This window comes from Oncorhynchus mykiss, chromosome 16 (genome assembly GCF_013265735.2).
Source record: "Oncorhynchus mykiss isolate Arlee chromosome 16, USDA_OmykA_1.1, whole genome shotgun sequence".
Classification (NCBI taxonomy): Eukaryota; Metazoa; Chordata; class Actinopteri; order Salmoniformes; family Salmonidae; genus Oncorhynchus; species Oncorhynchus mykiss.
The window spans coordinates 24,760,594-24,783,513 of record NC_048580.1 but is presented as its reverse complement, the minus strand read 5'-3'; the positions used below and the strand labels follow the sequence as shown (position 1 = coordinate 24,783,513).

At 45.8% G+C, this 22,920-nt stretch overlaps 1 protein-coding gene across 1 annotated transcript; it reads right to left on the bottom strand.

Moving 5' to 3' along the window:
- dcakd (dephospho-CoA kinase domain containing) lies at nucleotides 1-18,907 on the bottom strand. Its single transcript, XM_021565346.2, has 5 exons — nucleotides 18,552-18,907; nucleotides 17,746-17,858; nucleotides 5,841-6,044; nucleotides 5,447-5,534; nucleotides 1-3,332 (listed from the first exon to the last, which is right to left on the bottom strand). Exons 2-5 carry the CDS (start codon nucleotides 17,855-17,857, stop codon nucleotides 3,047-3,049), a joined length of 690 nt encoding a protein of 229 aa, XP_021421021.1. The 5' UTR covers nucleotide 17,858; nucleotides 18,552-18,907; the 3' UTR covers nucleotides 1-3,046.
- Between the last annotated feature and the right edge of the window lie 4,013 nt (nucleotides 18,908-22,920).

The following is a 22,920-nucleotide window of genomic DNA, read 5'->3' as shown; positions in this document are numbered from 1 at the left end:
TTGTAGTAATATAGTTCTGTTTATTTTCAGACATGGATAAGAGATCATTGACATTCTTCTTTGACTTTTTTTTTTTTTACAGCAGCTGATAAAACAGATCAAATCTTTTAGTTCCTCATGTGTGCGGATGTAAAAAATAAAAATAAAAACTAGAGTTGACTGAAAAAGTACAGAAGATACTGTAGCTTCAAGTGGTTAGAAAAGACACAGTGGCATCAAGGAAGTCTTCATCTTCATTCCTTCGACCGCTTAGAAAACTCTTTAGTTTGAAAAGTGGATTGTCGAATACATCACCTATGTCTTCATTCTAGCGTCATCACAGAGTCAATCAAATATTTTAAAAGCTGATTACTTTATCCATATTACATAGTTACCCCATCCTTAAAATTATATTTATCCTAAATCACAAATGTACCTAATTTTATTGATAAACAGGAAGTAATCTATGGAACCTGGGAGTTTACTTTCTCAGATATTAGCATTAGCATTGTTGCGCGCAAAATAATAAGACTTATAGGAGCCATGGTAGCATGATCGAAGCATTCCCAAATCAACTCAGTCACTTCATTCCAATTCCCTACCATTCCCATTGCTTTGTGTTGTTAGGTTCTAATTCTCAGAGTAAAAACACACATTATGAAAGCCCAGAGGGTCAATACAGCTGCATTCAGACAAAACATGTTTCCACCACCACAAGTATATAAACTCCAATTTAGGCACTCCTCCTTCTCTCAAATCCTTACATACTTTATGGTTCAACAGGAAGACTAAGTAATAGGGTAATAAACCATCATTTCTCCCTTAAGGGGATCTGACCTTACCTCAACCCCTCATTTGCCTAATCCACAGATGTCCATCCGTATCCCCTGTAGCACTCCTGTGACTTCTTCCCATCCATCCAATACATTCCAAAGCCATCTGGCTCCTACAGATAACCATTAACTTCTGATGTAAAAACCAGTCTCTTTCACTCCTTAGATACTATACTTCTGAGTATAACGATGTTCCAAGTTTACTGCAGAATCTAACAGTATCCAACACCGTTAACACTAAGTAAACAACTTTAAAGATCGCGCCAACAGACATAGTTGCCCTGCTTCTAGCTCCTAGACAACTTTGCAGTATTTTAGTTTTTTTGTATTATTTCTTACATTATTTTCTCTATTACCTACAGGCGAAAATCACTTTTGGATATTAGATTGGTGGTCACTCACCATAAATTGTCCCCGTCCATAGAACCAGCGTGGTCCTACGTTCATTGTGTGGTCAGGAACAAAGAACTATCCGGGAAAAACAAAGGTAAGGAGCATGTTTCATGACAAACAACTCATGGTGTTATTGGGTAACGTACAGGAACTCAAGTCCTTTGGTTCTCCCGATCTGGAATACCTCCTTCAAATGCCGACCACATTACCTCCCAAGACAATTGTCTTCGGTAATAGTCACTGCCATGTACATTTCCTCACAAGCAGACACTGCGACGGCACTCAAGAAACCGCATATCCTGAAGGCACATTTATTGTAGCTGGGGACGTTAATAAAGGAAATCTGAGGAAAACACTACCAAAATGCTATCAACATCTTTGCTACTCATGGTGCGAAAATTCTTGTTCATTGCTACTCTCCCTTCCGGGATGGCTACAAGGCCCTAACCTCACTTCGGAAATCTGACCATACCTCTTCCTCAACGTCAACAAAAGCTGATCGTGAACTACAGGAGACAGCAGAGAGAGGACACCCCCATCCAAATTGACAGAGACCTGAAATGATCCCTTCACACCAACAATGTGGTGAAGAAGGCGCAACAACACCTCTTCAACCCCTAAGTCCCTTACAAACATCAACAGATGCACCCTTGACAGCATCCTGTCAGGCAGTATAACCGCCTGGTACGGCAATTGTACCGTCGATAACAGCAGGGCACTCTAGGGGTGGTACGGTCAGCCCAACGCACCATCGGGGGCACACTGCCTGCCCTCCAGGATATCTACAGCACCCGGTGTCACAGGAAGGCCAACATTATCATCAAGGACCTCAGCCACCCGAGCCACGGACTGTTCACCCCGCTACCATCTAGAAGACAGAGACAGTACATCAAAGCTGGGACCGAGAGACTGATAAAGAGCTTATATTCCCAGGCCATCAGAGTGTTAAATAGCCACCACTAGATGGCCTCCACCCAGTACTGTGCTATCTGCCCACTACCCTACTCTGCCCCTCAGTCACTATCACTAGCTGGCCACCGGGTACTCTAGCCTGCACCTTAGGGACTACTACATAGTCAATGACCACTGGTCACTTTAATAATATTTACATACTATTTATACATCCATTGCTGTACTACATAAAACATTTAAAAAATAAATTTGCGATTATTGTGTGCTTGTTGAAATTTACTCCACCGATCGATAGGAACATAAGCATATCGCTGCACCCACTATATAGCACTTGTTAAACTGTGTACGCAAACAATAACATTTCATTTTAAGAAATAAAAATCTTCGGTCGCTGACTCTCCAGGTCCATAGACCACTCACGAAAGGTAAATATGCAATTTCAGTGAACTATCCCTTTAACATGTAAAACAAATAGGCACAATGAGCTAAAAACATTCTTACATCACCAGCATTGCTTCTCAGCCCATGCTGAACTATTCTGTCCAGATATCTCATACAGAAAATATATTTGCTTTAAAAAAAAGCAGTCTAGTGACTCCAAAAATATTTTCCCAAATAACTTCTTGGCTTTCAAAATGCAAACCAAGGAAACCTAGGTGTTCACTGTTTCCTGTAGCATTCAAAGAGCAATAAGGAATTTACACAAGAAAACATCTCACGTTACTTGACCACTTTCTAAGTACAAACTGCTTGCGAACTTTCAACTCAAGCCATAACACATAACCGACTATTGGACCTCTCACCACACGTGCTGGGCCCAGTGGTCGGTTACATGCTATGGCTTAAGTTCAAAGTGCCGCAGTCTCAATCACAATTCAACACTGCATTGCCATAGGAGGGCGACTCCCGTCAAACTCTCACTCCATTCGCTAAGACGCCAGCAATTTGGCGGCGTATAGAAGTAGTCCGCCCAGGCCGGCTGCGGTCGCTATGGCGATGGCCCTGGCCAGCAGGAACTCCATAGAGTCCTCGAGCTTGGTGTGCAGCCGCAGCACCTGGCGCTGGGTGTCCTCGCGGCTGCCCGAGTTCTCCACCACGTGACTGGCCAATCCCCGCTTCTCATTTAGGGGCATCTGGGCGGCCACACGCTGCTCCGCCTGCTCCTGGGTCAGCCCGTCCCGGTTCATGAGGCGCGACAGCTGGGTGGCCGGGTCACTGGATCAGGAAAAGAGAACATGTTTAACCCTTTACACTGGCAGATTTGGACAAATGATAAGCGCCTAAATTGGAATGCAGTGGCTGTACAGTAACATGATATACATGACATCAGAGGGTTTTGACTGACAGCCGTTCTAAACTTGAGCATTGCATGAGAATAAGTTGCACCCATCCCTCTAGCTAATTGGGCAACTTTTGCAATTGTTTTGTTGTCTGGGTGAGGGAAATGCTGTAAATTACAAAAATGAGACTTGAGGAATATAATACTGATTTGATGTACTCATGCACTCATGACTCTGTTCTATGGCCACCAAAATTACGATGTGCTTCTGTGAATTGCCTTGTGAAAGCCTAACACTAATATAGTATTTCATAATTTAGCTGGTAATGTTAGCAATAGAACAAGCTTTATATGTATGCCCACCTGACCCAGATTACGATTTATAATGGACCGTTGTTGGAAACAACACCTCCACTTCACTGATCTTCAACACAGGGGCCCCACAAGGGTGCGTGCTCAGACCCCTCCTGTACTCCCTGTTCACCAATGACTGCGTGGCCACGCAAGCCTCCAATTCAATCATCAAGGTTGCAGATGTCACAACAGTAGTAGACCTGATTATCAACAATGACGAGACAGCCTACAGGGAGGTGGTGAGGGCCCTGGAAAAAAACTCCCTCTCAACGTCAACAAAACGAAGGAGCTGATTATGGACTACAGGAGACAGTAGAGGGAGAACGCCTCAATCCACATAGACGGGACCGCAGTGGAGGAGGAGGAGTGGTTCAAGTTTCTTGGCATACACATCACTGAAAATCTGAAAATATCCACCCACAGACAGTGTGTTGATGAAGGCGCAACAGTACCTCTTCAACTTTAGGAGGCTGAAGACATTTGGCTAAAACCTAAAACCCTCACAAACTTTTACAGATGCACAATTGAGAGCATCCTGTCGGGTTGTATCGCCACATTATTATTTCTATTGACAGTTTCCCCAACTAACAATTCTAGTGACAGAGATAACGTTTTTGTAATGTTACCCACCACAGTGCTCAAAAAGTTCTACAGCTGCACCATCGAGAGCATGGTTGCATCACCGCCTGGTATGGAAACTGCTCGGCATCCGACCGCAAGGCGCTACAAAGAGTAGTGTGTATGGCCCAGTAACCCGTACATTGACTTGGTACTGGTACCCCCTGTATATAGCCTCATTATTGTTATTTTACTTTCGTTTATTTAGAAAATACTTTCTCACTCTGCACTGTTTGTTAAGGGCTTGTAAGTAAACATTTCAAGGTCTACACCTGTTGTATTAGGCGGATGTGACAAATAACATTTTATTTGACCCATAATGTTCCCCAGATGTTTGAGTGTCCAGTTTTCAGTTAGTTAGGGGAACATTCTATGTACGTTAGCAAAAACCTCCTGAAACCTATTTAGCAGGTTCTGGCATTAGAGTTAGGAGATTATTCCCTAAATATTAAACAGAACGTGGTCACCATGACCTCAGAATATTCCATATTAAATGTTCTAGACACGTTTAATTGGAACGCTGCAAGAACTGTATCCATGGAATATTCTTTGAAGGAATATTCCCATAACCCTCGGAGAACTGGACACAGAAATGTTCTTGCAGTATTCTCACGAAACGTGTCTAGAACATTAATATTGAATATTTTGAGGTCATGGTGACCATGGTCTGGGTAAGTTCTGTTTGACATTAAGGAAATGGTCTCTTGGAAATAGTACTTGCCCTTGTTGAACTTCTCTCTGGTCTAGGTTTAGGAAAGCTAAAAAGGTGCCGCTTGGTGGTGCGCAGCACGAGGTCAGCATTCAATTTACCTGAATTCTGAGCGCAGCGCACTACCCCAAAGCGCCGTGCTGCAATAGTTGTCATGATACTCAGTATCACAAAACTCAATGTATCATGGGAAGGAAAGTCAACATGAAGCAGAACACATTTCTTGAGGAAAACAGTCATAAGTTAGGAAGCAAACAGATATTGTCACATTTATTTTCCAAGCTAGAGCACACCATATTTTATGTTGAAACCTTTAAGCAGGTTCAAACCTTTAGAAATGAAAGGTCGGAGAGCCGTAGTTGGTCTTACCAGTACACCACCACAGTGTGGTTAAGGAAGCGGGTGAGACGCCTCGTCTCGAAGAGCAGGGGCACGTCTAGCACCACGTAGCGATAACCTGGAGGGGAAAAAGTGTAGCAGCACTACAATAGAGCCCTCACACCAGAGCCGTGGAACTACTGTACTGTACTTCCTACCAATCCACCCTCTATGGAAAGTTACAATGTTAGGTATTCCATGGTTTATTCTCCATATGTCCCATTAAGAATTCCTTACACTTTTTCATATGATTGTTTTGACGTATGCAATTTAGTGGCTTTATAATATATGATACATTTGCTGTAGACGGGAAGACCACCCCAGGAAAAAAAATATTATTATAATGTACTGCTGTAATTGTCTTTTTTACACTTAGTTAGCAAACCTCGGAGGAAGAAAAATAAGATCTGTTTGAGCATGGCCTTGTGGATCTCTGGGTGGGTGATGGAGTTAAGCAGGCGCCGCTTGTCCTCGCTGGCGAAGATGAGCTGACCCAGCTTCTGCCGGTCGATCTCCCCATTTTCCAGCAGGATCTCGGGGCCAAAGTGCTTCACGATCCGGCAGTAGGCCGGACTGTGGGGCTCCACCACTGGCAAAGACACAGGACACGGTTAGCTTAACCTGATTAAAGACATGGGTCATATTCATTAAGGCAACCAACAGAATGTGTTCTCAAACATTTGCATCGGAAAACAAAAATGAGCATTTCTTAATTGACAAGTCCATGTAGTACCTCTCGGTTTCAGTCAAAATTTTTCCCCTATTTGGTGTCTAATGAATACGACAACCCTTGCCACGGCTTTCTCACAGCCATCCAATATAAATACGCCTGTGTTGTCTAGGGTTGAATAGTTTCCCGGTATTTTACAAAAATGTTCCATCCCAAGATTTAACTAATTTTCTCCGGGTAACCCAGTATTTCCCGCCAAAACAGGTAGTCTCAATCTAAAGCATATAAATATGTCTGGATTTGATTAGAGCTTCTAACGGCATGAAAATTCAAGCCTGATGATACCTGAGCCTGATGAACCCTACATTAAGGATATTTTATGGGCCCATGCCTAAAAATGCCCAAACGATTTTGCCATTAACCAATGATTTACATGATAGATAGACTACCGCACATTATGCATGACAGAAGAACATAAAAGCCCATTGATGTAGTTATGCTAAATGGTAAATGAATGCAACAAGCTCCAGTAAGCTAATCTTTTTGAGTGTGGACTGTATTATGCTGCATTACATGGACTGGAATTACACATCGCGTTCAAACCATGCGATGCTGGTGCTGGACATGCAGCCTACAAAGGCTAGCGAATTTGATTTAAATTGTGAAATATAATAGAGCTTATTTTAAGCATATACAGTTGAAGTCGGAAGTTTACATACACCTTAGCCAAATACATTTACACTCAGCTTTTCACAGTTCCTGACATTTAATCTGAGTAAAAATTCAGTTTTAGGTCGGTTAGGATCACCACTTTATTTTAAGAATGTGAAATGTCAGCATAATGGTAGAGAGAATGATTTATTTCAGCTTTTATTTCTTTCATCACATTCCCAGTGTGTCAGAAGTTTACATGCACTCAATTTGTATTTGATAGCATTGCCTTTAAATTGTTTAACTTGGGTCAAACGTTTCGGGTAGCCTTCCACAAGCTTCCCACAATAAGTTGAGTGAATTTTGTCCCATTCCTCCTGACAGAGCTGGTGCATTTGGAAGACCCATTTGCGACCAAGCTTAAACTTCCTGACTGATGTCTTGAGATGTTGCTTCAATACATCCACATAATTTTCCAACCTCATGATTCTATCCATTTTGTGAAGTGCACCAGTCCCTCCTGCAGCAAAGCACCCCCACAACATGATGCTGCCACCCCCGTGCTTAACGGTTGGGATGGTGATCTTCGGCTTGCAAGCCTCCCCCTTTTCCCTCCAAAAATAACGATGGTCATTATGACCAAACAGTTCTATTTTTGTTTCATCAGATCAGAGGACATTTCTCAAAAAAGTACAATCTTTGTCCCCATGTGCAGTTAGAAACCGTAGTTTGGATTTTTTTATGGCGGTTTTGGAGCAGTGGCTTCTTCCTTGCTGAGCAGCCTTTCAGGTTATGTCGATATAAGACTCGTTTGACTGTGGATATAGATACTTTTGTACCCGTTTCCTCCAGCATCTTCACAAGGTCCGTTGCTGTTGTTCTGGGATTGATTTTCACTTTTCGCACCAAAGTACGTTCATCTCTAGGAGACAGAACACGTCTCCTTCCTGAGCGGTATGACGGATGCGTGACCCCATGGTGTTTATACTTGCGTACTATTGTATGATGGAATTTTCTGGAATTTTCCAAGCTGTTTAAAGGCACAGTCAACTTAGTGTATGTTCACTTCTGACCCACTGGAATTGTGATACAGTGAATTATAGGTGAAATAATCTGTCTGTAAACAATTTTTGGAAAAATTACTTGTGTCATGCACAAAGTAGATGTCCTAACCGATTTGCCAAAACCATAGTTTGTAAACAAGAAATTTGTGGAGTGGTTGAAAAACAAGTTAATGACTGTAAACTTCCGACTTCAACTGTATTGTCTACCTTTCATAATAATCCTACCAATTTCTCTCTCTATTTGTCATGTATTGTCATGTTGTGTCTTGTTTCTGTCCTTTCCCTTCACCCTGTCTCCCTATGCTGGTCGTTATTAGGTTACCTTTTCTCCCCCTCTTTCCCCCAGCTGTTCCTTGTCTCCTCCTAACTACCTCGTCACCGCTTTTCCCACCTGTTCCCTTTTTCCCTCTGATTAGTCCTCTATATCTCTCTCTGTTTTTGTTCCTGTCTTTGTCGGATTCTCGTTTGTGTTACTCATGCCTGAACCAGACTATCGTCGTGTTTGCTGCAACCTTGTCCTGTCCTGTCGGAATCTGCCTGTTCATCTAACCTTGTCCTGTCCTGTCGGAATCTGCCTGTCCATCTGAGCCTACGTGTGTTTCGTCATTAAAGTAACTCTGTTTTGTTAATTCGCTTTTGGGTCCTCATTCACGCACCTTAACAGAAGAATCCGACCAAGAATGGACCCAGCGACTTCGGATCCTCTCCACTCTGCCGTCGAGATCCAGGGAGCGATGCTAGGCAGACACGAGCAGGAATTGTCTGCTGCTCGACATGCCGTTGAGACCCTGGCCACCCAAGTCTCCAACCTCACAGAACAGGTTCACCATCTCCGCCTCGATCCACCGGCCACTTCCAGGGCTTTCGAATCTCCGGAGCCCAGAATCAATAACCCGCCGTGTTACTCTGGGGAGCCCACTGAATGCCGCTCGTTCCTCACCCAGTGTGATATTGTGTTTTCTCTCCAGCCCAACACTTACTCCAGGAGCACTGCTCGTGTCGCCTACGTCATATCTCTCCTTACTGGACGGGCTCGTGAGTGGGGCACGGCAATCTGGGAGGCAAGGGCTGAGTGTACTAACCAGTATCAGGACTTTAAGGAGGAGATGATACGGGTTTTTGATCGATCTGTTTTTGGGGAGGAGGCTTCCAGGGCCCTGTCTTCCCTATGTCAAGGTAATCGATCCATAACAGACTACTCTATTGAGTTTCGCACTCTTGCTGCCTCCAGTGGCTGGAACGAGCCGGCTTTGCTCGCTCGTTTTCTGGAGGGTCTCCGCGCAGAGGTAAAGGATGAGATTCTCTCCCGGGAGGTTCCTTCCAGCGTGGATTCCTTGATTGAACTCGCTATTCGCATTGAGCGACGGGTTGATCTTCGTCACCGAGCTCGTGGAAAGGAGCTCGCGTTCTCCGTTGCCCCCCTCTCCGCATCACTACCATCTTCCTCTGCCGGCTCGGGTGCTGAGCCTATGCAGCTGGGAGGTATCCGCATCTCGACTAAGGAGAGGGAACGGAGAATCACCAACCGCCTCTGTCTCTATTGCGGTTCTGCTGGTCATTTTGTCACTTCATGTCCAGTAAAAGCCAGAGCTCATCAGTAAGCGGAGGGCTACTGGTGAGCGCTACTACTCCTGTCTCTCCTTCAAGATCCTGCACTACCTTGTCGGTCCATCTACGCTGGACCGGTTCGTCAGCTTCCTGCAGTGCCTTAATAGACTCTGGGGCGGAGGGCTGTTTTATGGACGAGACCTGGGCTCGGGAACATGACATTCCTCTCAGACAGTTAAGGGAGCCCACGGCCTTGTTCGCCTTGGATGGTAGTCCTCTCCCCAGGATTCAGCGTGAGACGCTACCTTTAACCCTCACTGTCTCTGGTAATCATAGCGAAACCATTTCTTTTTTAATTTTTCGTTCACCTTTTACACCTGTTGTTTTGGGCCATCCCTGGCTAGTTTGTCATAATCCTTCTATTAATTGGTCTAGTAATTCTATCCTCTCCTGGAACGTCTCTTGTCATGTGAAATGTTTAATGTCTGCTATCCCTCCTGTTTCCTCTGTCTCTTCTTCACAGGAGGAGCCTGGTGATTTGACAGGGGTGCCGGAGGAATATCACGATCTGCGCACGGTGTTCAGTCGGTCCAGGGCCACCTCTCTTCCTCCACACCGGTCGTATGATTGTAGTATTGATCTCCTTCCGGGAACCACTCCCCCCCGGGGTAGACTACACTCTCTGTCGGCTCCCGAACGTAAGGCTCTCGAAGATTATTTGTCTGTAGCTCTTGCCGCCGGTACCATAGTCCCCTCCTCCTCTCCCGCCGGAGCGGGGTTTTTTTTTGTTAAGAAGAAGGACGGGTCCCTGCGCCCCTGCATAGATTATCGAGGGCTGAATGACATAACAGTGAAGAATCGTTATCCGCTTCCTCTTATGTCTTCAGCCTTCGAGATCCTGCAGGGAGCCAGGTTTTTCACTAAGTTGGACCTTCGTAACGCTTACCATCTCGTGCGCATCAGGGAGGGGGACGAGTGGAAGACGGCGTTTAACACTCCGTTAGGGCACTTTGAATACCGGGTTCTTCCTTTCGGCCTCGCTAACGCTCCAGCTGTCTTTCAGGCATTAGTCAATGATGTCCTGAGAGACATGCTGAACATCTTTGTTTTCGTTTACCTTGACGATATCCTGATTTTTTCACCGTCACTCCAGATTCATGTTCAGCACGTTCGACGTGTCCTCCAGCGCCTTTTAGAGAATTGTCTTTTTGTGAAGGCTGAGAAGTGCACTTTTCATGCCTCCTCCGTCACATTTCTCGGTTCTGTTATTTCCGCTGAAGGCATTAAGATGGATCCCGCTAAGGTCCAGGCTGTCATTGATTGGCCCGTCCCTAAGTCACGCGTCGAGCTGCAGCGCTTTCTCGGCTTCGCGAACTTCTATCGTCGTTTCATCCGTAATTTCGGTCAGGTGGCAGCTCCTCTCACAGCCCTTACTTCTGTCAAGACGTGCTTTAAGTGGTCCGTTTCCGCCCAGGGAGCTTTTGATCTCCTCAAGAATCGTTTTACATCCGCTCCTATCCTTGTTACACCTGACGTCTCTAGACAGTTCGTGGTCGAGGTTGACGCGTCAGAGGTGGGCGTGGGAGCCATTCTTTCTCAGCGCTCCCTCTCTGACGACAAGGTCCACCCTTGCGCGTATTTTTCTCATCGCCTGTCGCCGTCGGAACGTAACTATGATGTGGGAAACCGCGAACTGCTCGCCATCCGCTTAGCCCTAGGCGAATGGCGACAGTGGTTGGAGGGGGCGACCGTTCCTTTTGTCGTTTGGACTGACCATAGGAACCTTGAGTACATCCGTTCTGCCAAACGACTTAATGCGCGTCAGGCGCGCTGGGCGTTGTTTTTCGCTCGTTTCGAGTTCGTGATTTCTTATCGTCCGGGCTCTAAGAACACCAAGCCTGATGCTTTATCTCGTCTCTTCAGTTCTTCAGTAGCCTCCACTGACCCCGAGGGGATTCTCCCTGAGGGGCGTGTTGTCGGGTTGACTGTCTGGGGAATTGAGAGGCAGGTAAAGCAAGCACTCACTCAAACTCCGTCGCCGCGCGCTTGTCCCAGGAACCTTCTTTTCTTTCCCGTTCCTACTCGTCTGGCCGTTCTTCAGTGGGCTCACTCTGCCAAGTTAGCCGGCCACCCTGGCGTTCGGGGTACGCTTGCTTCCATTCGCCAGCGTTTTTGGTGGCCCACCCGGGAGCATGACACGCGTCGCTTCGTGGCTGCTTGTTCGGTCTGCGCGCAGACTAAGTCCGGTAACTCCCCTCCTGCCGGCCGTCTCAGGCCGCTTCCCATTCCCTCTCGACCGTGGTCTCACATCGCCTTAGATTTTGTCACCGGACTGCCTTCGTCAGCGGGGAAGACTGTTATTCTTACGGTTGTCGACAGGTTCTCTAAGGCGGCTCATTTTATTCCCCTTGCTAAGCTTCCTTCTGCTAAAGAGACGGCACAAATCATCATCGAGAATGTTTTCAGAATTCATGGCCTTCCGTCAGACGTCGTTTCGGACAGAGGTCCGCAATTCACGTCTCAATTTTGGAGGGAGTTTTGCCGTTTGATTGGGGCTTCCGTCAGTCTCTCTTCCGGCTTTCACCCCCAGTCTAACGGTCAAGCAGAACGGGCCAATCAGACTATTGGTCGCATCTTACGCAGTCTTTCTTTTCGCAACCCTGCGTCTTGGTCAGAACAGCTCCCCTGGGCAGAATACGCCCACAACTCGCTTCCTTCGTCTGCGACCGGGCTATCTCCTTTTCAGAGTAGCCTCGGGTACCAGCCTCCGCTGTTCTCATCTCAGTTCGCCGAGTCCAGCGTTCCCTCCGCTCAGGCTTTTGTCCAACGTTGCGAGCGCACCTGGAAGAGGGTCAGGTCTGCACTTTGCCGTTATAGGGCGCAGACTGTGAGGGCTGCTAATAAGCGTAGAACTAAGAGTCCTAGATATTGTCGCGGTCAGAGAGTTTGGCTCTCCACTCAGAACCTTCCCCTTAAGACCGCTTCTCGCAAGTTGACCCCGCGGTTCATTGGTCCGTTCCGTATTTCCCAGATCATCAATCCTGTCGCAGTTCGACTTCTTCTTCCGCGATATCTTCGTCGCGTCCACCCGGTCTTCCATGTCTCCTGTGTCAAGCCCGTTCTTCGCGCCCCCGCTCGTCTTCCCCCCCCCCCCCCCCATCCTTGTCGAGGGCGCACCCATCTACAGGGTCCGTAGGATTTTGGACATGCGTCCTCGGGGCCGTGGTCATCAGTACCTAGTAGATTGGGAGGGGTACGGTCCTGAGGAGAGGAGTTGGGTTCCCTCTCGGGACGTGCTGGACCGTGCGCTGATCGATGATTTCCTCCGTTGCCGCCAGGTTTCCTCCTCGAGTGCGCCAGGAGGCGCTCGGTGAGTGGGGGGGTACTGTCATGTATTGTCATGTTGTGTCTTGTTTCTGTCCTTTCCCTTCACCCTGTCTCCCTCTGCTGGTCGTTATTAGGTTACCTTTTCTCCCCCTCTTTCCCCCAGCTGTTCCTTGTCTCCTCCTAACTACCTCGTCACCCCTTTTCCCACCTGTTCCCTTTTTCCCTCTGATTAGTCCTCTATATCTCTCTCTGTTTTTGTTCCTGTCTTTGTCGGATTCTCGTTTGTGTTACTCATGCCTGAACCAGACTATCGTCGTGTTTGCTGCAACCTTGTCCTGTCCTGTCGGAATCTGCCTGTTCATCTAACCTTGTCCTGTCCTGTCGGAATCTGCCTGTCCATCTGAGCCTACGTGTGTTTCGTCATTAAAGTAACTCTGTTTTGTTAATTCGCTTTTGGGTCCTCATTCACGCACCTTACACTATTGTTGCTTCATTTCTTCCTCGCTTTCAACAGCTAAATTAAATATGTTGTACTTATCTTCATAATTGTAATGACATAATTAATAATATAGGACTAGAATAAGATGCAGACAGACGGCTTTCAATTATTTTCACAAAGATTGAATGGTTATGGTCTGAATAAATAGGCCTAACTTCTGTAGCCTACCCCCATTGCGTGTGTTCTCTCTTCTTTCAAAACTCATCGCGAGTTCTATTGGCTGCTGTAATTAACATTCAGCAAACAAGAGCTTGCATCCCACTTTGAATAGTCTATTATTAAACGGAAAAGAAACAAAAAATGTCCAGCAAGATATTTTAGTCTAGCTTTTCCTGGGACTCCAAGAGCTAACCCACTTGGCACAGATGTCAATTCAACGTCTGTTCCACATTGGTTCAACCAGTGTGCGCCCAGTGGGAAGAAGCGTTTAAAGGAGAGAGGCCAGCGTAGCGCAGGTGCGTATTGCGCAAGAGACAGAGGCTATAAGTTAGAAGCTTATGCATCACCCATCATTCATTAGATAAATAACGCTAATACTGCATTCAATTTATTACCTGAAAGAGGTAGGGTAGGATTTTATATATACTGAACAACAATATAAACGCAAGTGTAAAGTATTGGTCCAATGTTTCATGAGCTGAAATAAGATCCCACAAATGTTCCATATGCACAAAATGCTTATTTCTCTCAAATTTGGTGCACAAATTTGTTTACATTCCAGTTAGTGAGTATTTCTCCGATGCCAAGATAATCCATCCACCTGACAGGTGTGGTATATCAAGAAGCTGATTAAACAGCATGATTACACAGGTGCACCTTGTGCTGTGGAAAATGAAAGGCCACTCTAAAATGAACAGTTGTCACACAACACAATACCACAGATGTCTCAAGTTGAGGGAGCGTGCAATTTGAATGCTAACTGCAGGAAACGTCCACCAGTGCTGTTGCCAGAGAATTTAATGTTAATTTCTATACCCTAAGCCGCCTCCAACGTCTTTTTAGAGAATTTGGCAGTACGTCCAACTGGCCTCACAACCACAGACCACGTGTATGGCTTCGTGTGGGTGAGCGGTTTGCTTATGTCAACGTTATGAACAGAGTGCCCTATGGTGGAGGTGGGGTTATGGTATGGCAGGCATAAGCTACAGACAAACACAATTGCATTTTATCGATGGAAATCTGTGACCAACAGATGCATATCTATATTCCCAGTCACGTGAAATCCATAGATTAGGGCCTAATACATTTTTTGAATTGACTGATATCCTTTTAACTCAGTCAAATCTTTGAAATCGTTGCATATTGCATTTAGATTTTTGTTCAGTGTGTATAGAGTGCATTTATTCCACATTTTGTTATGTTACAGACTTATTCTAAAATTGATTAAATTGTTTTTTGGGGGGCGTAAATCAGAAAACCTGTCAGTATCTGGTGTGACCACCATTTGCCTCATGCAGCGCGACATCTCCTTTGCATAGAGTTGATCAGGCTGTTGATTGTGGCTTCTTCAATGGCTGTGCAAAGTTGCTGGATATTGGTGGGAACTGGAACACGCTGTGTACACGTCAATCCAGAGCATCCCAAACATGCTCAATGCATGATATGTCTGGTGTGTATGCAGGCCATGAAAGAACTGGGACATTTTCAGCCTCCTGGGAATTTTGTACATCTCCTTGTGACATGTGGTCGTGCATTATCAGGCTGAAAAATGTGGTGATGGCAGCAGATGAATGCACAACAATGGGCCTCAAGATCTCGTCACGGTATCTCTGTGCATTAAAATTGCCATTGTTAAAATGCAATTGTGTTCATTGGCCGTTGCTTATGCCTGCCTATAGCATAACCCCACCGCCACCATGGGGCCGTCTTTTCACAATGTTGACGTCAGCAAACCACTCGCACACACAACGTCATCTGTCCAGTACAGTTGAAACCGGGATTCAGCCGTGAAGAGCACACTTCTCTAGTGTGCTAGTGGCCATGAAGTCGGTTACGACGCCAAACTACAGTCAGGTCCAGACCCTGGTGAGGACAATGAGCAGGCAGGCAGGTTAGCTTCCATGAGATTGTTTCTGCAGAAATTGTTCCGTTGTACAAATCCAGTTTCATCAGCTGCCCAGGTGGCAGGTCTCAGACGATTCCGCAGGTGAAGAGCCCTGATGTGGAGGTCCTGGAGTGGTGTGGTTACAGATGGTCTGCTGTTGTGATGCCGGTTGGACATACTGCCAAATTCTTTAAAATAACGTTGGAGGCTGCTTATGGTAGAGAAATTAACATTAAATTCAATGGGATATCTGTGGCACTGTATTGTGTGACAAAACTGCACATTTAGAGTGGCCTTTTATTGTCCCTAGCACAATCTGATACCTGTCAGATGGATGGATTATTTTGGCAAAGGAGAAATGCTAACTAACGGGAAAGTAAACAAATTTGTGGACAACATTTTAGAGAAATAAGCTTTTGGTGCATATGGAAAATTCCGGGGATATTTTATTTCAGCTCGTGAAACATGGGATCAACACTTTATATGTTGCGTTTGTTTAGTGTAATATACCAGTTTCTCAGTTACTTATCCTGGGAAAAGGGAGTGGGTTTGGGCCGTAAATCTCAGTAATTCTCGGTAACCCGGTTCCCGCTATTCAACCCTAGTGTTGTCAAAACAGACGGAATCCCTTTAAATACGTCAACAGGACAGTTCTTTCAAAATGAGTCTGGATTGAATACGACCGGATTCATGATGGCATATCAGAAAAGGCTGGTGGGAGGAGCTACAGTGGGTATAGAAAGTCACCACCCCTTTCAAAAATATTCACATTTTGTTGCCTTACAGCCTGAAATGAAAACATAACATCCAGCTTTATTTACACACAGTAACCCACAATATCCAAGTAAAACATATTTTTTACACTCTGGAAACGAATTAAAAGTAAAACAGTAATAAGTGACCCCCCACTTAGAATTGCAATTGCAAACTTGCTGAGGTATAACCAACCACCTTCCAGATCACAAATCAAGCTAATTGGCTTCCATCTGTGATCAATTGTAGTGACTTTGATTAGTTCAGAATAAAAGCAGTTGTTGATAGAGGACTCCACTGCTTAGTAGTGCAATTCAAAGCAAAGAATCCACTATGGGCGGAAAGGTACTTTCAAAAGATCTACGAGATAAAGTTGTGGAAAGGCACAAGTCAGGGGATGGATATAAAATATTTCAAAGGCTTTGTCTATCCCTCGGAGCACAGTGAAGACCATTATTAAGAAGTGGAAGGCGTATGGCACCACCCAGACCATGCATAGATCAAGCCATCCCTCCAAACTGGATGACCGGGCAAGGAGGAGACTGATCAGAGAGGCAAGAAGAAAAAAAGCCACATCAAGTCTCGTTTGAGCTTTGCCAAAAAGCACATTGTAGATTCTGAGGCCAAGTGGCAAAAGGTGCTGTGGTCAGATGAGACCAAAATTGAACTTTTTGGGCTGAATGTAAAAAGGTCTGGCGAAAACCCAATACCTCTTTCCACCCAAAGAACACCATGTCTACAGTAAAGTATGGCCGTGGCAGCATCCTGTTGTGGGGTTGTTTCTCTTCAGCAGAGACAGGAGCACATGTCAGGAAAGAAGGGAAAATGGACAGTACAAAATACTGACAGATTCTTGAGAACCTGCAGCCCTCTGCCAGGAAGTTGAAAAGGTTCACGTTTCAACATGACAATGACCCAAAGCACACCGCCAAAGCAACCGTACAGTGGTTGAAGGACAAGAAGGTGAATGTCCAAGGATGGCCTATTCAGAGCCCCGACCTAAATCCCATCAAGAACCTGTGGAATGACTTGAAGAGTGCAGTCCATGAGCGGTCACCGTGCAATTTGACTAAGCTTGAACAACTCTGCAAGGAGGAACGGGCAAATATTGCACAGTCTAGATGTACAAAGTTAGCAGAGACGTATTCAAAGAGACTCATGGCTGTAATTCAAGCAAACGGCAGTTCCACCAAGTATTAACTCAGGGTGGTGTTCACTAATCCAAATAGGGTATTTGACTGTTTTAAATCATTTTCAGATTTCTTTGTATTAAAACAATTCACTTGGATATTGTGGGTTACTGTGTGTAAATGAAGTCAAGATTATATGTGTTTTCATTTCAGGCTAAGGCAACAAAAGGTGAACATTTTGAAAGGGGGTGATGACTTTCCATACCCACTATATAGATAGAATGGCTGGAATGGAATTAATGGAATGGCGCCAAATATGTGGTTTCCATGTTTGATACTGTTCTATCGATTCCATTCGAGTCTTTACAATGAGCCCATACTCATATCTCCTCCCACCAACCTCCTTTGCATGACATAGTGATCAATACAAATAATTGGGGCACGCTCAAGTACATTTTGCAAGGGCTTTAAACTGCACAATGGTTTTTAAAATGAATGCAAATACAAGCGTGTGGAATGTCAAAATGGACCCAACGTGTGTGTGTGTGTGTGTGTGTGTGAGAGAGAGGGGGAAAAAAATCCCTTTCAGTCCCATAGCCTGTACCTTTTCTAGCCACCACATCGGCATCGATAATGGGGCAGCCAAGCTCTCGCAGCAGAGAGGACACAGTGCTCTTCCCTGAGGCGATTCCTCCCGTCAACCCCACCAAAAACATCCTACAGAAACACGAAGATAGGTCAGAGTAGGTATTTATTATGGATCCCCATTAGCTGCTGCCAAGGCATCAGCTACTCTTCCTGGGGTCCAGCAAAGTTGAGGAAAGTTATACAATTTTAAAAACCTTACAATACATTCAAAACAGATTTCCCGACACATTAAATGTGCCCTCAGGCCGCTACTCTACTACCACATATCTACAACACAAAATCCATGTGTACGTGTCTGTTTGGTATGCATGTTATCGTATGTATGCATGTGTCTGAGCCTGTGTGTCTCTTCACAGTCCCCGCTGTTCTATAAGGTGCATTTGTAGCTGTTTAAAAAAAAATAAATCTGATTCTACTGCTTGGATCAGCATAGAGTTCCATGTAGTCATGGCTCTATGTAGTACTGTGCGCCTCCCATAGTCTGTTCTGGACTTGAGGGCTGTGAAGAGACCTCTGGTGGCATGTCTTGTGGGGGATGCATGGGTGTCTGAGCTGTGTGGCAGTAGTTCAAACAGACAGCTCGGTGCATTCACCATGTCAACAACTCTCACAAATACAAGTAGTTAGGGATAAGGTTTGCAGTGTGGTTAGGTTTAAAAATCACACTTCAAGATCAATTGTAGAAATAGGCGGGGTTTATTACTTTGTGGCAACTTGTGATAACCCTGATTAAATCAGTAAACACATTTTTTATTAACTTACTTTTGACCTCAAGAGTCCTTTCTTTCAATTAAAAAGTGTGCAGGGGTAACGTTAGGGCAATCCGGTCCAAGAGACTGCACTGCAGCTATAACGTTAGCTCGCTAGCTGACGTCAGTTGTTGACAAGTCTTGTTCTTGTTGGATAACACCTATTTGCTCCAATAAGTCTGCACAGTCACTGCCATCTCGGCCACAGACATTACGCATACCGTTGTCGACGATTTCAGCGCAATACAAGCCCAGCTTGACGAAAGTTGACAGTGTTCGGTTACGTTAGATCAAAGATTTTTATAACTAATCCACCGTAGACGACATCAGATCGCTGTCTCATCAGCAACACTGAAAAAGTACGTCCGGGTCACAGAATTGAGAAAAGATTCAAAATAAAAGTCCCCCACGTAATAGTAGAAAAGTGTCAACAGCCTGTATGTATTCATGATATATGAAAAATAATTGTCTAAACATTGACAATGATTCATATTTCTTCATATTTAAGTGACATTTGAATTAAATGTGGGTTTTTAAACATGTTCCAAGGTCAAATAAATGCCACCAAAGCAAATCACTGTATATGGAATACATATTGGTTTATAGAGCAAAAACTATTCTAGGTGCCGCAGTAAAAGTATTGTAGGAAATACTCAGTAGGATGTATATGGTGTCATTTCATGAGGCTCTGAATAATATGGAGTATTGCTGGCCTTTCACTCCACCCATTCCATTGGCCACAATCCAAATCACTGTGTATGGAATACATATTGGTTTATAGAGCAAACACTATTCTAGCAGGCAATACGCAGTAGGGCCTATAGTAGGACCTCTGAATAATACAGTGTTTCCTTATTTTCTCAGCACTGTCCAGATCACAAATTACCTTTTTAAGTTCAGCACAATGATCCTATTGTTGTCTCTACCTTCTTGACCTTTGTGCGGTTGACTGTGCCCAATAATGTTTGTACCATGTGTTGCTACCACGTTGTTGTTATGTTGTGTCGCTACAATGCTGTGTTGTCATGTGTTGCTGCCTTGCTATGTTGTCGTCTTAGGTCTCTCTTCATGTAGTGTTGTGGTGATGTGTGTTTTGTCCAATATTTATATTGTATTTATTTATCTAAATCCCAGGCCCCGTCCCCGCAGGAAGCCTTTTGCCTTTTGGTAGGCCGTCATTGTAAATAAGAATTTGTTCTTAACTGACTTGCCTGGTTAAAGGTTAAATAAAGTAAAATAAAAAATTAAGGATTTCACGATGGGGTGGAGGCAAGGTTGTCCAGATCTCCAGGGCCCCCACTTCTAGAGGACACCCATTAGGATCCCTGCGTAGAGCCTCACTTGATGGCCCACATGCTCCTACTCCTGTTGGTTCTCCATCAGTTCAGCCATGTGGATGCAAGATGGTTTTTTTGTGCAACAGTGGCGTGCAAATAAGTACTTTCAGGACATCTATAGGGTATGTTATTTACTGTTGTTATTGGCTGAGATTTCATCCACATTTCTTTTAAGTGCATGTGTTAGAAAGTATAATAATCACTGCAAAAACCTAACCATTGCAAAAACGCTGACCCTCAAAGGTGGACATGCTGTGCTTCACAAAGTCCTACAGAGTTCAGAAGGAACCTTAGAGAGAGAGACCCAACCCAGGGAATGGTCAGGGGGATAAGGGGCAGGCAGCAGGGTAAGATCAGGGAGTGGTCAGGGGGAGAAGGGGGCAGGCAGCAGGGTAAGGTCAGGGAGTGGTCAGGGGGAGAAGGGGGCAGGCAGCAGGGTAAGGTCATGGAGTGGTCAGGGGGAGAAGGGGGCAGGCAGTAGGGTAAGATCAGGGAGTGGTCGGGGGAGAAGGGGGAAGGCAGCAGGGTAAGGTCAGGGAGTGAAGGGGACAGGCAGTAGGGTAAGATCAGGGAGTGGTCAGGGGGAGAAGGGGCAGGCAGCAGGGTAAGATCAGGGAGTGGTCAGGGGGAGAAGGGGGCGGGCAGCAGGGTAAGGTCAGGGAGTGGTCAGGGGGAAAAGGGGCAGGCAGCAGGGTAAGGTCAGGGAGTGGTCAGGGGGAGAAGGGGGCAGGCAGCAGGGTAAGGTCATGGAGTGGTCAGGGGGAGAAGGGGGCAGGCAGTAGGGTAAGATCAGGGAGTGGTCGGGGGAGAAGGGGGAAGGCAGCAGGGTAAGGTCAGGGAGTGAAGGGGACAGGCAGTAGGGTAAGATCAGGGAGTGGTCAGGGGGAGAAGGGGCAGGCAGCAGGGTAAGATCAGGGAGTGGTCAGGGGGAGAAGGGGGCGGGCAGCAGGGTAAGGTCAGGGAGTGGTCAGGGGGAAAAGGGGCAGGCAGCAGGGTAAGGTCAGGGAGTGGTCAGGGGGAGAAGGGGGCAGGCAGCAGGGTAAGGTCATGGAGTGGTCAGGGGGAGAAGGGGGCAGGCAGTAGGGTAAGATCAGGGAGTGGTCGGGGGAGAAGGGGGAAGGCAGCAGGGTAAGGTCAGGGAGTGAAGGGGACAGGCAGTAGGGTAAGATCAGGGAGTGGTCAGGGGGAAAAGGGGCAGGCAGCAGGGTAAGATCAGGGAGTGGTCAGGGGGAGAAGGGGGCGGGCAGCAGGGTAAGGTCAGGGAGTGGTCAGGGGGAAAAGGGGCAGGCAGCAGGGTAAGGTCAGGGAGTGGTCAGGGGGAGAAGGGGGCAGGCAGCAGGGTAAGGTCATGGAGTGGTCAGGGGGAGAAGGGGGCAGGCAGTAGGGTAAGATCAGGGAGTGGTCGGGGGAGAAGGGGGAAGGCAGCAGGGTAAGGTCAGGGAGTGAAGGGGACAGGCAGTAGGGTAAGATCAGGGAGTGGTCAGGGGGAGAAGGGGCAGGCAGCAGGGTAAGATCAGGGAGTGGTCAGGGGGAGAAGGGGGCGGGCAGCAGGGTAAGGTCAGGGAGTGGTCAGGGGGAAAAGGGGCAGGCAGCAGGGTAAGGTCAGGGAGTGGTCAGGGGGAGAAGGGGGCAGGCAGCAGGGTAAGGTCAGGGAGTGGTCAGGAGGAGAAGGGGGCAGACAGCAGATCAGTGCATGCTCAGACACTGAAAGAGAGGACAGAGACCTATGGATAATCCTGCTATTTCATTTGCAATTCATTCTGTTCTGTAGCACAATGAAAGCATTGATAATGCATTTTGGAAAGAAGTTCTGCAATGGCCAACTGCTACAAAAAACACAGAAAAGATTAGTGTCAGGTAGCTTAAGTGGCTGTGGAAAGATGAGAATGGTGATACATGCACTTGTGTTATGCAGCTAAAGGAAGGATTAAAGCAGAGTAAGGTGCTGAGGCAATAACTATGTAAAGAGTCTGGGCCAAACACTGGTGTAATCACGTGCTTGAATGATTTAAGTCACAGGAAGGAGTAGTAGGGTGGACCTAGTCCTATGGTAGGAGATGACTGTACAGATAGTGATGTTGTTGTCTGTGGTGATAGACTTAACTGTGGAGTTGACCGTACTGATAATTTGACCACTGATCAGAATAATTTGACAGATTATAAACGCTGCTGAACCAAATTTGACAAATACATTGTATGGGGTGGTCGTGATGTTGAGGAGCAACAGAAAGTTAAGACTTGCCCAAGAAAGGGGAAACAAATAAATGTTTGGATTATCATGCTATTTCAATGGCAGTATAATCAAATATTTGATTTCCAATTTTGGAAGAAAGTTGCCAAATCTTTGCAATGGCCAAAAGGAACAACCATTGTGGAACAAGAATAGAAGTAACATTCAAAGTCTTCTTAATAATCAGATTAAGTTCATCAACCCTTTGAGCCTGTCACCCATATGTAAGGAGATGGGAGATAAAAACCCAAGTCAGTGCAACATAGTCAAAGACAATACACTAATTGGCACAAAAACACCAAACAGAGTGGGAAAGAGAAATGAGGTGACACATAAATATGGTGAGAATAGGTCACACAACAAATAAACCCAAAACACTGCGCTACACGTTCGATGTCATTTTTATTTCAAGCGTGTTGTGCAGATGACCAGATCTTGACGTGATGCCTTAAAGCCCTTTATGGCTACAGACATGAGCGCGAAGGGTCGGTAGTCATTCAGGCAGGTTACCTTGGCGTTCTTGGGCACAGGGACTATGTTGGTCTGCTTGAAACATGCAGGTATTACAGACTCGGTCAGGGACAGGTTGAAAATGTCAGTGAAGACACTTGCCAGTTGGTCTGCGAATGCTCTGAGTACACATCCTGGTTATTGGTCTGGCCCTGCAGCCTTGTGAATGTTGACCGGTTTATGGTGCATTGGGATGCTATCGGAATCATTAACATTTGTAACAAGCGTTCACTGTTTCACTCCTGTAATTACAGACTGCAATTACATGGTGTTATTGGTGTAACTATGAATAATGGATATTGAAA